At 59.0% G+C, this 12,698-nt stretch overlaps 2 protein-coding genes across 3 annotated transcripts; one reads left to right on the forward strand and one right to left on the reverse strand.

The window, feature by feature from the left end:
- Positions 1 to 213: 213 nt before the first annotated feature.
- Positions 214 to 3,995, reverse strand: LOC311157530 (uncharacterized protein). 2 transcript variants are annotated; one of them, XM_084212267.1, is made up of 5 exons: positions 3,461 to 3,995; positions 1,928 to 2,311; positions 1,610 to 1,729; positions 1,243 to 1,328; positions 214 to 1,031 (listed from the first exon to the last, which is right to left on the reverse strand). In XM_084212267.1, the coding sequence occupies exons 1-5, from the start codon at positions 3,561 to 3,563 to the stop codon at positions 957 to 959; spliced, it is 768 nt and encodes a 255-aa protein (XP_084068393.1). In that variant the 5' UTR covers positions 3,564 to 3,995; the 3' UTR covers positions 214 to 956. The 2 variants fall into 2 exon arrangements, with proteins under 2 accessions (XP_084068393.1, XP_084068394.1); XM_084212268.1 differs by lacking the exon at positions 1,610 to 1,729.
- A 3,284-nt stretch (positions 3,996 to 7,279) lies between these two features.
- LOC311157511 (deoxyribodipyrimidine photo-lyase-like) lies at positions 7,280 to 10,596 on the forward strand. The gene is made up of 10 exons (XM_084212240.1): positions 7,280 to 7,329; positions 7,499 to 7,761; positions 7,931 to 8,076; positions 8,220 to 8,402; positions 8,550 to 8,708; positions 9,032 to 9,230; positions 9,324 to 9,476; positions 9,724 to 9,845; positions 9,946 to 10,105; positions 10,281 to 10,596. Exons 2-10 carry the CDS (start codon positions 7,530 to 7,532, stop codon positions 10,430 to 10,432), a joined length of 1,506 nt encoding a protein of 501 aa, XP_084068366.1. The 5' UTR covers positions 7,280 to 7,329; positions 7,499 to 7,529; the 3' UTR covers positions 10,433 to 10,596.
- The last annotated feature ends 2,102 nt before the right edge of the window (positions 10,597 to 12,698 follow it).

Raw genomic sequence — 12,698 nt, forward strand, 5'->3', positions numbered from 1 at the left:
CTCCCAGCCCTCCCTGTGCCGGGGCAGTGAGGGCTGCCAGTGAGAAGCAGGGATCAGCCAAAAACAACCCCTGACACGCAACAAGGCTATTTTGCTAATTATTTCAGTTTTCAATCTCCAGGAGAGGTGGCTTGCTAAGGCTAATAATTGCTTCAGTTGGATTTTATCTGGCTAATTAATCAGTTAATAAATGACTTTGCTGCAGGGGCACAGATGTTGCAGCCATCTCCTTAGTTGAGGACTGGAAAAAACAGGGAAGGAGCACAGCCCATGGGATTTCCACAGCCCCACAGTGCTGCCCCTGCAGCTGTGGGGTGTTATGGGGCAGAGAGCTCCAAAGCAGAGACCACCATTCTGCCGGGGTGCCGAGCCATCCTTGGGAATGTCTGCAGCAGCCCCTGGTGGGAGGGGACAGCACTGAGCCCATCTCTCCATTCAAAGCTCCGGGGACTGTTTTCCTCACCAGTACCTCCAATAGCTGAAAACTGGGAAAGACAACTTGGAAAATAGGAAGTCATCACTTCAGCACAGAAAAGATGGAATTTCTATTTACTGCCCAGCATGAGTGTTCTCCTCTGTCAGCAATACCACAGGTGAGCCTTGGGCACTGCAGAACTGGGAGCTTCAGGTCTCCTTCCTCTCATTCCTCTGTCCCCAGGGTGGCTTTGATGGCTGAGCCAGCTCAGTCCCAGATGTAAAAGCCCAGCCCCGTGGGGTCCCCTTCTCCCAGCCCCCCAGCAGAGCTGGAGGAGGAACCAGGTCTGGAGCTGGGTGGTGGGAGGGCTCAGGGTCTTCAGACAGACTGTGGGAAGGGGCAGGAGGGGACTAGGGGTACAGAGTGAAGGACAGGAAGCCCCAGGTTCAAGAGGAGCTGCATGGGATTCCCCAGGGGCCTGCACACCATGGAGTGAGGAGCTGGCAGCAGGTGGCTTGGCAGTCCAGGTTAGGGGCAGCAGTCAAGTCCTCCTCTTCCCTCGCCATGCCAGTGACAGGCCAGCACACGGGAATGCTGTCTGCAGGTCCTCACGGAGCTGGGGGGAAAGAACAGACATCAAACTGTGCCAGAGAGCTCCCTGCCCTCTGTCCCCACAGAGAAGGGGCCTGATCCTGGACTATGGCAGCCAAAGGAGGGTCTCCCCTTCATCTGAAAGGGCTCTGGATGACATTCAATGCAAGATGCAGCCATTCCCCTCCCTGAGTGAGCCACAGCTGGCAGATGCAGTCTCCTCCTGCACACCTCACCTTGGACAAGACCAGCTCCTGCACCGTGGTGTTCCCCAGGTCCAGAGGGGTGGCTAGCCGCAGTGACAGAAAGAGGTGAGATGCACCTGGGGATTAAAAACAGGACTCTGGTCATTGCCCTTCAACCCTGGGCTGTGCCAGAGGACCTGGGGGTGTCTCCCCAGGGTTGCTGGCACAGACATAGAATGTCCTCCCAGGTTAATTGTGTCATGGACACACTACACTGCCAGAACAAGCCTCTCACTGTACAGCAAACCCCATGGAGCCAAAGCACCAGCACCCAGAGCACAGCAAGAGGAGTGGGGCTCCAGGGCCCCCTGCACTGGTGCTGCCCACGGGTGCTGATGGCCACGGGCACTGCACTTACTGGTGTTGGACGAGCCAGAGGGGCAGGCTGGCGGCAGCGTTGGCACGGCTGGAGGTGTGCTGAGGGCAGCAGCCTCTGAGGTCTGGGCTGAGCTGGTGGCAGGGGAAGAGGGCTCAGTGCCTGGGCAAAGCAATGATAGGTTAGTGCTGTCTGCAGGGATACAGGATGCTCCTGCAGCTGGGGACAGGCCTAGGTGAAGCCACCCAGGTACATGAAATTCCTATGGGGATTTGTCACCCTGAGCACATTCCTGCCTTCAGGTGCCCCCCAGTTGAACCCACCCAGCTGCACTGGGTGTCCCAGATATTGTCAGGGTACCTGGAGTTGACTCCATAGTTGAGGGGAAGATGTCAGGAGTGGTCCTGTCTGGGTAGCTTGAAGAGGGAGTGCCCATGGGGTCTGATGTGCTGATAACAGGGCTGCCTGTGGTGTCTGCCAGGGTTGCCAAGGTCACTTCTGTAGATTCAGCTGAATCTTCTGTAGTTGTTGTGGGAGGAAGCACAGTGGAAGGTGAGGTGTTGCCAGTCTCTGTGGATGTGCTGGACTCCTCTGGGATGGAGGCTTCTGTTTCAGGGCTGGAGGAAAGGAGGGTGGCTGTGGCGGTAGAGTCAGTGGTAGGCAGCAGTGCTGAGCTCTCCGTGGGGGTTGAGGAGGTAGGGAGAATTGGGGACACAGTTGCTGTCACACCCATGGCAGTGGTCTCTGCAAAGAGTTGGGAGAATGAGATGCACAAGGGTTGGTGGTGAAGGGCTGAGTCCATGGCTATGCTGGGCATGGTGCAGCATCACCACCACAGCGAGCTCCCCAAGGAACTCAGAGCTGCACATCAGCCATGGAGCATTGGGAGGGGGAGTTCACTGTCCTGCATGGATCAAACACACAGATCTCTTCAATGGGTGTCAGCCAGGCAGCCAGGCTGACCACATAAATCCCCAGCCTGACAAAGCAGGAACAAGCCATGGCCATTGCTGGTTTCAGGGCAGAAACTCCTCTGGGAACCAGCCCTAAGACCCATTCCACCATCTTCACCCATCCCTGGAGGAAGTCAGACAAACCCGTCAGACAGGAAGAGCCAAGCAGGAACTGGTGACCGTGAGCCAGTCTGGAAGTGCAGCAGCAGCAGTTTAAACAAACCCTGTGCTGCAGATAGTCAGGAACTGATAGCAGTGGGTGTAAATAATGGCAGGGGGGAAGCAGCCCCACAAAGGAACAAATCCCAGCTTGCAGCTCAGGATGAGCAGACGTGCTGTGACCCACAAAAGCTCTGGGAGGGAGGGGGTGGGGCACAGGAGGGCTGTCCTCTCTTCCACTATGGACTGTACCAGAGCAATGTGCTGTCCCCAGAAAAGCCCAGGGATCTGTAACCCTCTCCAAAGGATAGGCAGGACAGCCTGGCTACCTGCACCTTTGTCAAGGGGTGTCTGCGAGGTGGTAGCTTTGGGATACCAGATTGGATTCCCCAGTGATCCCAACACAAACCCAGAGAGTCTGGGGCTCTGCTTGCATGAGGATGGGAAACAGAACCACAAGCTGCCATCTGCATTCAGCCAAGCCAGCCAGAAACTTCCAAAGCCCCTGGCAGCCAGGCCCTCTCTGCACACAGCAGTTGGTTAAAGAAGGGCAAAGGTCTGACCCTAGCCCTTGCCAGGTGAGCATCTGCACAGAAGGGCCTCATCCTCACGAAAGGAGAAGCAGCAAGTCCACCTTTGCTTCCCATTTAAGGAACAGGAAACAGCCCCAGAGGATCCCACCCCCCTGCACCCCATAGGTGCCACCCCTCCACCCTGGGGAATGATGCTCCCCGCTCACCACCCACCCTGCAGAGAGCACTGCAGCTCACTCAGCCCTTACCCAGAGCCAGGTGCAGCACGGCGAGGCAGGTGAGGCTCAGCAGCAGCAGCAGCAGCAGGGGCCAGAGCAGGGGCAGGGCCAGCCCTCCTCTCTGCCCAGCCATGTCCAGGTGAGCAGGAGCTGACAGACCCCCACAGGCACTGCTCTGAGTGCTCCCCACAGCCCCAGCACTGGGGTTTCCAGGTCTCCTTCACCCAGCAGAGGAGGAGCATCCAGGTGGGTCCTTTTACCCTCCAGGTGCTGGCAGCGAGGCAGCGGGTTCCACCTGACACGGACACTCCCAGGGACTGGTGCAATGCCCAGCAAGCATCAACTGCACGGCTGGACCCAGAACAGCCACAAAAAGTGGGCAGGACAGGCCACCAAGGCCACCACTACTACAGACCTGGCTCCCGTGGCCGTCCTCTGCCTGCTGTGGGGAGGGTGACAGCGGAAAAAAGCCCAGGAATGCTCCAGGCTGCCCGGAACCCCGCACTTCGCCACGGGGGTGATGTTTGGTGGTGGCTCCCAGCACCAACGCCCTCAGGAGACAACAGCCAGCTCTGTCTGAGCCGAGGAACTGGCCAGGGAACAGGCACGCTCAGGAAGGGCGTGCCCCAGGCTGAGGGTTTGTCCCCTGGGCTGTCTGTGCAGGCATCACTTCCCTGTGTCACAGCGTAGCACGGCCCAAGAGCACTGCTGGGGCTGCTTCCTCCTTCTGGGTCAGGGACAAGAGCAGGCCCTGGGCCAGGTACTGGCATTCCACAGGCAGGCAGGCAGGCATGCTGCAGGATTGTCAGGGCGCAGCCACCCGGTGCTGGGCAGCTGCACGGGGGCACTGCCAGGGCACAGGCACTCAGAGGCCATCGCCAGAGTGCCGGCACTCTGATGAGGTGCTCTCACAGCACAGGCACAGGGCCAGCGTGCAGGTACTCTGTGAGGATACAGAGGCTCTGCTGGGGCACAGGGACACCAGGAATATGTGCATGGCAGGGGTACTGGGGCAGGGTACAGTGTCCCTGTCCTGGTTGAGGCGCACGGGGTGGGCTGTCAGCAGGGTACATCTGCAGTCCCAGGATAAAGGCTCCTCCAAACAGCCACCAGGACACAGCCACAGTGACAGGACAGAGGTGCCCAGTAAGCAGCACTGCCAGGGGACAGCTACCTGGGGGTACAGTCACACTCCTTGGGGTACAGGGTACATCGATTCCCCACATGGGGGGGTGCATACATACAGGCTCAGTGCTGGGGGCACAGCCACGTGGCAGTTCTGTCACACCACAGCACAGGTCCCCAGCCTGGGACCCAGCCACTGGCCTGCAGAGCCTGGAGACCAGGTGGCCCCTGGGGGAAGAAGCCAAGTGCTTGGCTGAGCAAGATGGGAGATCCTGTGAGGATTTACCACCCTGATCCTGCCCTCCAGGTGCCCTTTAGCTGCACTCACCTGCAGTGTCACTGGGGGTCTCTGGTTCTGTTGGGGTGGAAGTACCACGGCTGGTCCTAGGCGTGGTCCCAGCTGGGTGGCTGGGGACAGGGGTGCTCCCAGGGACCTCTGTGGTGGTAACAAGGGAGGTCATGGTGTCTGATGGGGTCATGAAAGGCCCATCTGAAGTGTCTGTCACTTCTGGGGTGGTGGAAGAAGAGGTGGTGCTGGTCCCTGAGGATGTGCTGCCAAGCAGTGTGGTCATGGCTGGCTCTTGGTGGGGGCTGGTCCCAAGAGTGGTGCCCACCCCAGTGGAGGAGAGAAGAGTAGAGGTGGAGGGAGGCAGCATGCTCATTTCAACTCCAAATGAGCTGGCAGCCAGGGCCGTGCTGGTCCCCACAGACATGACAGTGGTAGCTTTGTCACAGTTGGGTGTCATGGCCATGGAGGTTGGAGTTGGTGTGCTGGTGCTTGTGAGCCCCAGCCCTGCTGGGGGGGTGCTGGGTCCCAGCCCTGCTGGGGTACTGCTGGTGGTGGTTTCCAGCCCTGCTGGGGTACTGCTGGTGCTGGGTGCCAGCCCTGCTGGGGTACTGCTGGTGCTGGGTGCCAGCCCAGGTGACACAGGAGTGCTGTCAGCTGTGCTGCCCCTTGCCTGTGGTGTGGTGATGTTGGAGGCTGCCAGGCTGCTCCGCTGAGCCGTAGAAGCACTGGATGTGAAGGCATCCATTGGCATCTCTGGGGTGGAGTTTGCAGGATGAGAGGAAGGGAAGATGGCTGCAGTGCTTGAGCTGGTGTTGGACAGTGGTGCCGCGGTCTCTGTGGGTGTCAAGGAGTTTGGGAGAGTCAGGGATGTAGGGTTTGTCATATCTTTGAGAGTGGTCCCTGCAAAGAGGTGGGAGACAGCACACAAGGGCTGGAAGTGAAAGGCTGGGACCATGGCTGTGCTGGGGATGGTGCAATGAACTTACTACCACCAGGACCTGCCCAAGTCTTGCATCAGCCATGGATCATCAGGAGTGGGGATTCCCTGTCCTGCACGTGGATCAAGCACGTGGATTCCCTGAACAGCAACATGACAATCAGCCAGGCTGACCACATAAATCCCCAGCCTGACAAAGCAGGAACAAGCCATGGCCATTGCTGGTTTCAGGGCAGAAACTCCTCTGGGAACCAGCCCTAAGACCCATTCCACCATCTTCACCCATCCCTGGAGGAAGTCAGACAAACCCATCAGACAGGAAGAGCCAAGCAGGAACTGGTGACCATAAGCCAGTCTGGAAATGCAGCAGCAGCAGTTTAAACAAACCCTCTGTGCTGCAGATAGTCAGGAACTGATAGCAGTGGGTGTAAATAATGGCAACAGGGGAATGCTTTGTGGAACTTGCCCCACAAAGGAACAAATCCCAGCTTGTAGCTCAGGGCATGTCCATGAGAGACCTTTTGCAAACCACAAAAGCTCTGGGAGGGGGTTGAGGGGTACAGCAGGAGGGGATATACAGCTGTAGTTCAAGGCTCTCAAGAGGTACAAGCTGCAGGGTGATTCCCAGTGCTCCACTCAAGACTGCTCTTACTTTGCATCAAGTGCAAATGTTGTGATGGCATTTGAAGGCCTCCAGGCCTAATACCTCCCAGTGGGGAGGGCAGGGCCATTTGGTGCTACTGGGCAGGTTGTAGCAAAGGCAATGAGCCCAGCAAGGACCAAGACTCAGCAAGGGGTCCAGCTGAGCCTAAGGTCTTCTCTCCCCAGATGGAGACCCCCATCAGAGCCAAAAGAAATAGTGCTTGCTGCTTGTGTTCTATAAAGCACTGCCCTGTTGCTCACGAGGACAGCGATGTTGGAGAGCAAACAGCACCCAAAGTGTTTCACCTCTGTCACCCCAGGGCCACCCACCACCCTGGAGTACCACGCTCCTCACTCACCCCCCACCCCATGGACAGCTCCACATACCGCTCAGCGGGAGATCCAGCACAGCGAGGCTCAGCAGCAGCAGGGGCAGCCCTCCCGTGCCCCGAGTCATGTCCAAAGCCAGCACCCCAAGGCCTTGCAAGGTGAGGGACCTGAGGACACAGGGCGTGGGGAAGGTGCCAGCAGGGAACTACGCTGCCGAGTGATGGCTGAAGACAGTCGGAGCTGCTTCCTTGTTCCCGGGCGGACGGAGGGGAGGCACCAGCGGGCACTGACACCCCTCCCGGGGCAGGTGCAGCGCCCTGGGCGCGCCGGGGACATCGGAGCGGCACCTGCGCCCGTGTGCGGGGGGCGGTCCCGGTCGCGGAGCCGCGCCCCTCGGGACACGGCCACGCCCGTGGGCACGCCCTTCGCACCCGCCCACGGCTTGTGTAACACTGGGGCCGCGTGGCTGCCAGGTAGCGATCGGGATCGGGATCGGGATCTCTATCGGGATCGGGATCGGGACCGGGACCGGGACCGGGACCGGGACCGGGACCGGGACCGGGACCCGGAGCCCAGGTATGGACACCAGGAGCGGATCGGGCCGGGGACCGTAACACCGTTACTCCCCGGTTCCGAGGACCGGGATGGGCAGGGGACCAGCATCCCCCGGGCTCTGGGGGCGGGCCGGGGCCCGGGATTGGCGGGGAAGCGCGGGAGCTCAGCTCGACCTGTGTTCCTCCGGCAGCGCAGCCACGCTGCTCCGGGCGGCGCTGAGGATGCGGCGGGGACGAGGGAAGCGAAAGGCCGAGGTCACGGAGATGCCGTGCGTGTCTCGGAGGAGGACGGAGGGAGAGGAGGCGATACAGGAAGCCCGTCGGAGGGCGGCCCCGTCCGTTCGAGAGTTCAAGTACAACAAAAAGCGGGTTCGCCTTGTCTCGGAGGGCTCGGACCTGAAGGATGATGCTCGGTGCATCCTTTACTGGATGTGCCGGGATCAGCGAGTGCAAGGTAGGAACTAGCTGGTGGAAGGGACTCCCATGGGTGGTAAAAGCGCCGGTCCCCTCCTTCGATAACTTTGATGCTGGCCCCACTCTCTGGGGGGAAACTTCTGTGGAACCCCATCCCCATCCTGTCAGTGAAGCACCCTCCTGACGCTGCCCTGTGTACTTTCCCCCAGATAACTGGGCTTTCCTCTATGCCCAGCGCCTGGCCCTCAAACAGGAGCTGCCTCTGCACGTCTGCTTCTGCTTGGTGCCCAAATTTCTGGAGGCCACCATCCGCCACTACAGGTTCATGCTGAGGGGCCTGCAGGAGGTAGCAGAGGTAGGGGATGTCCATGCTGGGTGGGACAGGGTTCTTGGGGAAGGGGGGAAGGGGGGAGGCAGATCCATCCCTTCAGCAGATGGTTGTTGGGTGGGGTTTGCAGGGCCATGAACTGTCCCACAGCCATTTCCCTGTCTCTGCAGGAGTGTGCAGAGCTGAACATCTCCTTCCACTTGCTGCTGGGCTATGCCAAGGATGTGCTGCCCACGTTTGTGACAGAGCATGGCGTGGGTGGGCTGGTGACAGACTTCAGTCCCCTCCGCCTCCCCCGGCAGTGGGTAGAGGACGTCAGGGAACGCTTGCCAGAGGATGTGCCATTTGCACAGGTGGGTGCCAGCACTCTGGGAGTGGAAAACTGACTGGTGAGATGTGGGACAAACTTGTCTCCTATGCCTGACTTGGGCAGAGGGCATGTGTGTCATGTTGTCAGGATTGTTTGCTTCTCACACCCTTCTCCACGGCTTTGCTCCCAGGTTGATGCCCACAACATCGTGCCCTGCTGGCTCGCCTCCCCCAAGCAGGAGTACAGCGCCAGGACCATCCGGGGCAAGATCCACGCTCAGCTCCCCGAGTTCCTCACCGAGTTTCCCCCTGTTGTTCATCACCCACATCCGCCCTCCTGCCCAGCAGAGGTACCAGCAGGAGACACTCAAACCCATTCATGGGCAGGTCTCAGGGTGTTTCATAAGTCCTTTGTGATCCTGGGAGGGGTTGGCAGGGAATGAGGACAATGACCTGCCTCAGGTCACACACAGATGGTGTGGAGATGAGGATGCCCTGGGGAAAGGGAGGTTCCCACCTCATTCATTCAGTTCCCACATCTGTGCCATGCATAGGCTAGTTAAAAGGAGGAAGCTGGCATGGACTGGGGTCTTTGCTGGTTGGGGACATAACATTCAGGGCAGCCCTTGCGAAAAGATTCTGCGGGTGCACTCACTGCTTGGTTGCCACCCAGCCCATCGCTTGGGAGGCCTGTTATTCCAGCTTGCAGGTGGACCACACCGTGAAGGAGGTGGAGTGGGCGACCCCTGGCACAGCTGCAGGGATGGCTGTGCTGAAGTCCTTCATTGCAGAGCGGCTGAAATCCTTCAGCACCCACAGGAATGATCCCAACAAGGCGGCTCTCAGCAACCTGTCCCCGTGGCTTCACTTCGGTGAGTGTCCCAGGCTTCCCACTCTGCAGCAGGACTGAGCATTGTGGCTTGGACTGGCAGGCAGCCTGACTTGGTGCTTCCCCATGTCCCCAGGCCAGGTTTCCACCCAAAGAGCCATCCTGGAGGTGCAGAAGCACCACCGCAGCTACAAGGACTCGGTGGATGCGTTTGTGGAGGAGGCTGTGGTGCGGCGGGAGCTGGCTGAAAACTTCTGCTACTACAATGAGAACTACGACAGTGTGCAGGGTAACATCCTGCGTCACGTGGGCAGTGCTGGGTACCCAGCGGGTCACTTCAACATGGCAATCCCAGTTCTGCTAGGAGAAGGGCTGTAGGGGCACTAATGTCCCATCATTTGGTCTCTTCTGGAGGTAGGGCCTCCAGGAAGCTGATGAGTGCCCTCTTTGAGACCAGTGCCTCCAGGGCACGTGCCCTCAGTAGCCTGGTTCTCAGGACAGGTTGGTCAGTGTTACTCCTCATCTCTTGCTCACAGGTGCCTATGACTGGGCGCAAACCACCCTGAGGGTCCATGCCAAAGACAAGAGGCCTTATCTGTACAGTCTGCAGGAGCTGGAGCAGGGGACCACACATGACCCCCTCTGGAACGCTGCCCAGGTACTGCCCTACATCTTCCCCACAAAATGCTGAGCTTTCTTCTGAGGCACGGAGGTGACCTGACATGGCCTGACCCTCATGGTTGTCCCCATCCCTGCAGCTGCAGATGGTCCGGGAGGGCAAGATGCACGGCTTCCTGCGGATGTACTGGGCCAAGAAGATCCTGGAGTGGACACGCTCCCCTGAGGAGGCCCTGCAGTTTGCCATCTACCTCAACGACCGCTACGAGCTGGACGGGAGGGACCCCAATGGATACGTAGGCAAGCTGCAGGCTGGGGGCGCGGGGTGGGAGGCCTTAGCTCTGGTGGCCAAGGCTGCAGGGGGGGCTCTCTGCAGGCAGCTCCGGCCCATTCTGCTTTGCACTGCCATCCCCTTGCTCTGTGGGTGCCCCCGAGCAAGGGGGAGAGCTGACACTGGTGTCCCTGTGCGCGGCAGGCTGCCTGTGGTCCATCTGCGGCATCCACGACCAGGGCTGGGCGGAGCGGCCCATCTTCGGCAAGATTCGCTACATGAACTACGCCGGCTGCAAGCGCAAGTTCGACGTGGAGCAGTTCGAGCGTCGCTACGGCCCCTCGCACTCCCAGTGACCCTCTGGGCGGGGCAGATGGGCCTTTGCCCAGCTGCCAGCTTGCAGGGATCACCCTGGGATATTGAAGGGCTCCCTGTAGCAGCAGCGAGCTCCAGGGTTTTGCACCCACTGCTCCAGGGTTTTGCACCCACTGCTCGAGTTGCCACACCGGGGCAGCTGCTGGAGCCCTTCTGCTGCGACAAGGTTGCTGGCAGCTGTGAGAGCCCATCCTCAGCATGCCTGTGCCTGTCAGAAACCTTTCTACAGCCAAGGCCTCAGGAGTAGCCCAGGTTACCATTGCTGCTGGTAACCACAGCTGAGATTTGGGCTGAGGAGGGTGTTTCTAGGGAAAAGCCCCCAGGAAGAGGCTCTTTCTGGAGCCAGTGCTGGGCTGTCATCTTTCAACAGCTGTTTTAAAGTTTACAGTTTCTATCACTTGTCTTGATGGTGTTTATGGGGAGATGCACAGCACTGCTGTGAAGGGAGAGCTGGGTGGAGTGGAATGGGGATGCAAGCATGGACAGGGCAGCTAAGGCCAGGCCCCTGGACCCCTCTGCCAGCAGCAAAGGCAGGCTCTGGAAGGGGACAGACATTAGAGAAAGCCCCTCAAGCAGCTTGTACCTCCTGAGTCCAGTGGGCAGTTTGCAGGGTGAGGCCACAAACCAGATGAATTAGTCAAGGGGTAGTGACAATAACCCCCTACCAGAGACTGCATCACCAGCTACATGAGCTGTCTCTTGTATTGCTCCTTGCCATCAGCAGCACTCCCTGCCTGCCCCATCACCTCAAGGTGGGATACACACCATTACCCCACCTGAAACAATGTCACAACACAACCAGACTCCTTATTAACATCGTTTATTAAGGACGGTATTTTAATTGCTGTGCTGTGCAATAATCCCATTGTGAGGGCTGCAGCTGACGGCCAGAGCAGCCCCCAGCTCTCCCTCCCAGAGCTCCCTGTCGTGGCCAGTTCCAGTGTTAGTTGTAGTGGTCAGTGCTGGGCAGCAGTGTCAGTGCTGGGCACGGTCTTGCCCTGGAGACCTGTGCCAGGTTTGGGAGTCCTGTGCCAGGTTTGGGAGTCCTGCTGCTTCCACACAGTCCATGTAGGAGGGTGGAAACCATAACTAAGCCAGAATTCCTTCCCTCTTCTCAAAAAGTACTCAGTGCTTCTAGAAAGGGATCTGGGCAGCCTCTCAGCTGCTGTCCCATGACATTAAAGTGCTTCAAAGAAAATAGGGGGGATGGAGGTGTGCTGCTGAGGCGACTTCAGGGAAGGGGGTCCCAGATCCGAGCAGCAGCAGGAGGGCTCGGCTTGGGGACAGGCAAGACCAAGGCAGACCAGCATCTGGCAGCCCCAGGGCTTGCAGAGACAGAGTGAGCAGAAGAGCAGCTGCTCTGCTGGGGAAAAAAAGCAGAAGCAAGACACAAGGCAGTAAAAGCCTCAAGGCAGCAAGTGGGAAGCTGAACCCTGCCTTCAGGACTTGGTCAGGGTGCTGCACGCAGGGGAGAGATGCAGCAGCCCAGCCTTCAGCAGCAAGGCTTTTAGCCACATCTGGACCCAGCCTCTTCCCCTCTCCCCAACCCTGCCACCCCCACAGGGAGAGCCCATGAAGGGTCACATCCCAGCCTCGAATCAGGGCATGTGCTGTAAGAGCCACTGCCCCTTGAGGACTCCTGCCAGTGCGTTGCTCTCTGGTCCCTCAACACCCTCCTTGCACGTACACAGGCCACACCATCCTTCCTAACACCCCACATCCCACCTGTGCTGAGGTGGTGCTGGGACATGCCATGGCTAAAGCATCCCCCCACGATGCAGAGGCACCTCCTCAGCTGGGCACAGAGCTCACCTTGTCCCACTGGGTCTCACCCTGACCTCCCAGAGCTGTCACTTATGGCAGGTGACACAAGTGCATCAGTGAGGAACCAGTCCTTGGCAGCACCCCAGTGCCAAAACCCTCTTCCCCTGGGTATCCCCATTGCAAGCAGGCTGCCTGACCATCCCACCACAGCACAGCTGGGAAGCTTCAAAGCTTTGCCTGGCTCAGGGACCCTTCCCTGCCCTCAAGGGAAGCAGGAGATCCTGCTGGGAGAGGGGGCCAGCTCCATCCAGGGTGAGGAGCCAGGAGCTGGATAGCCTTGGAGATTTTATACTGGTGAGTCCCGAGCAGATCACATGCCCCCTAAGAAGGCATTTCAAGCAGCACCTCCTTGAGGGGAACACACGGTTAAAAACACAAACAACCACATTAAAAAAATAAAACCAAGTCCGGCACATTAAAAAA

This window comes from Fringilla coelebs (genome assembly GCF_963513975.1).
Source record: "Fringilla coelebs genome assembly, chromosome: 10".
Taxonomy (NCBI): domain Eukaryota; kingdom Metazoa; phylum Chordata; class Aves; order Passeriformes; family Fringillidae; genus Fringilla; species Fringilla coelebs.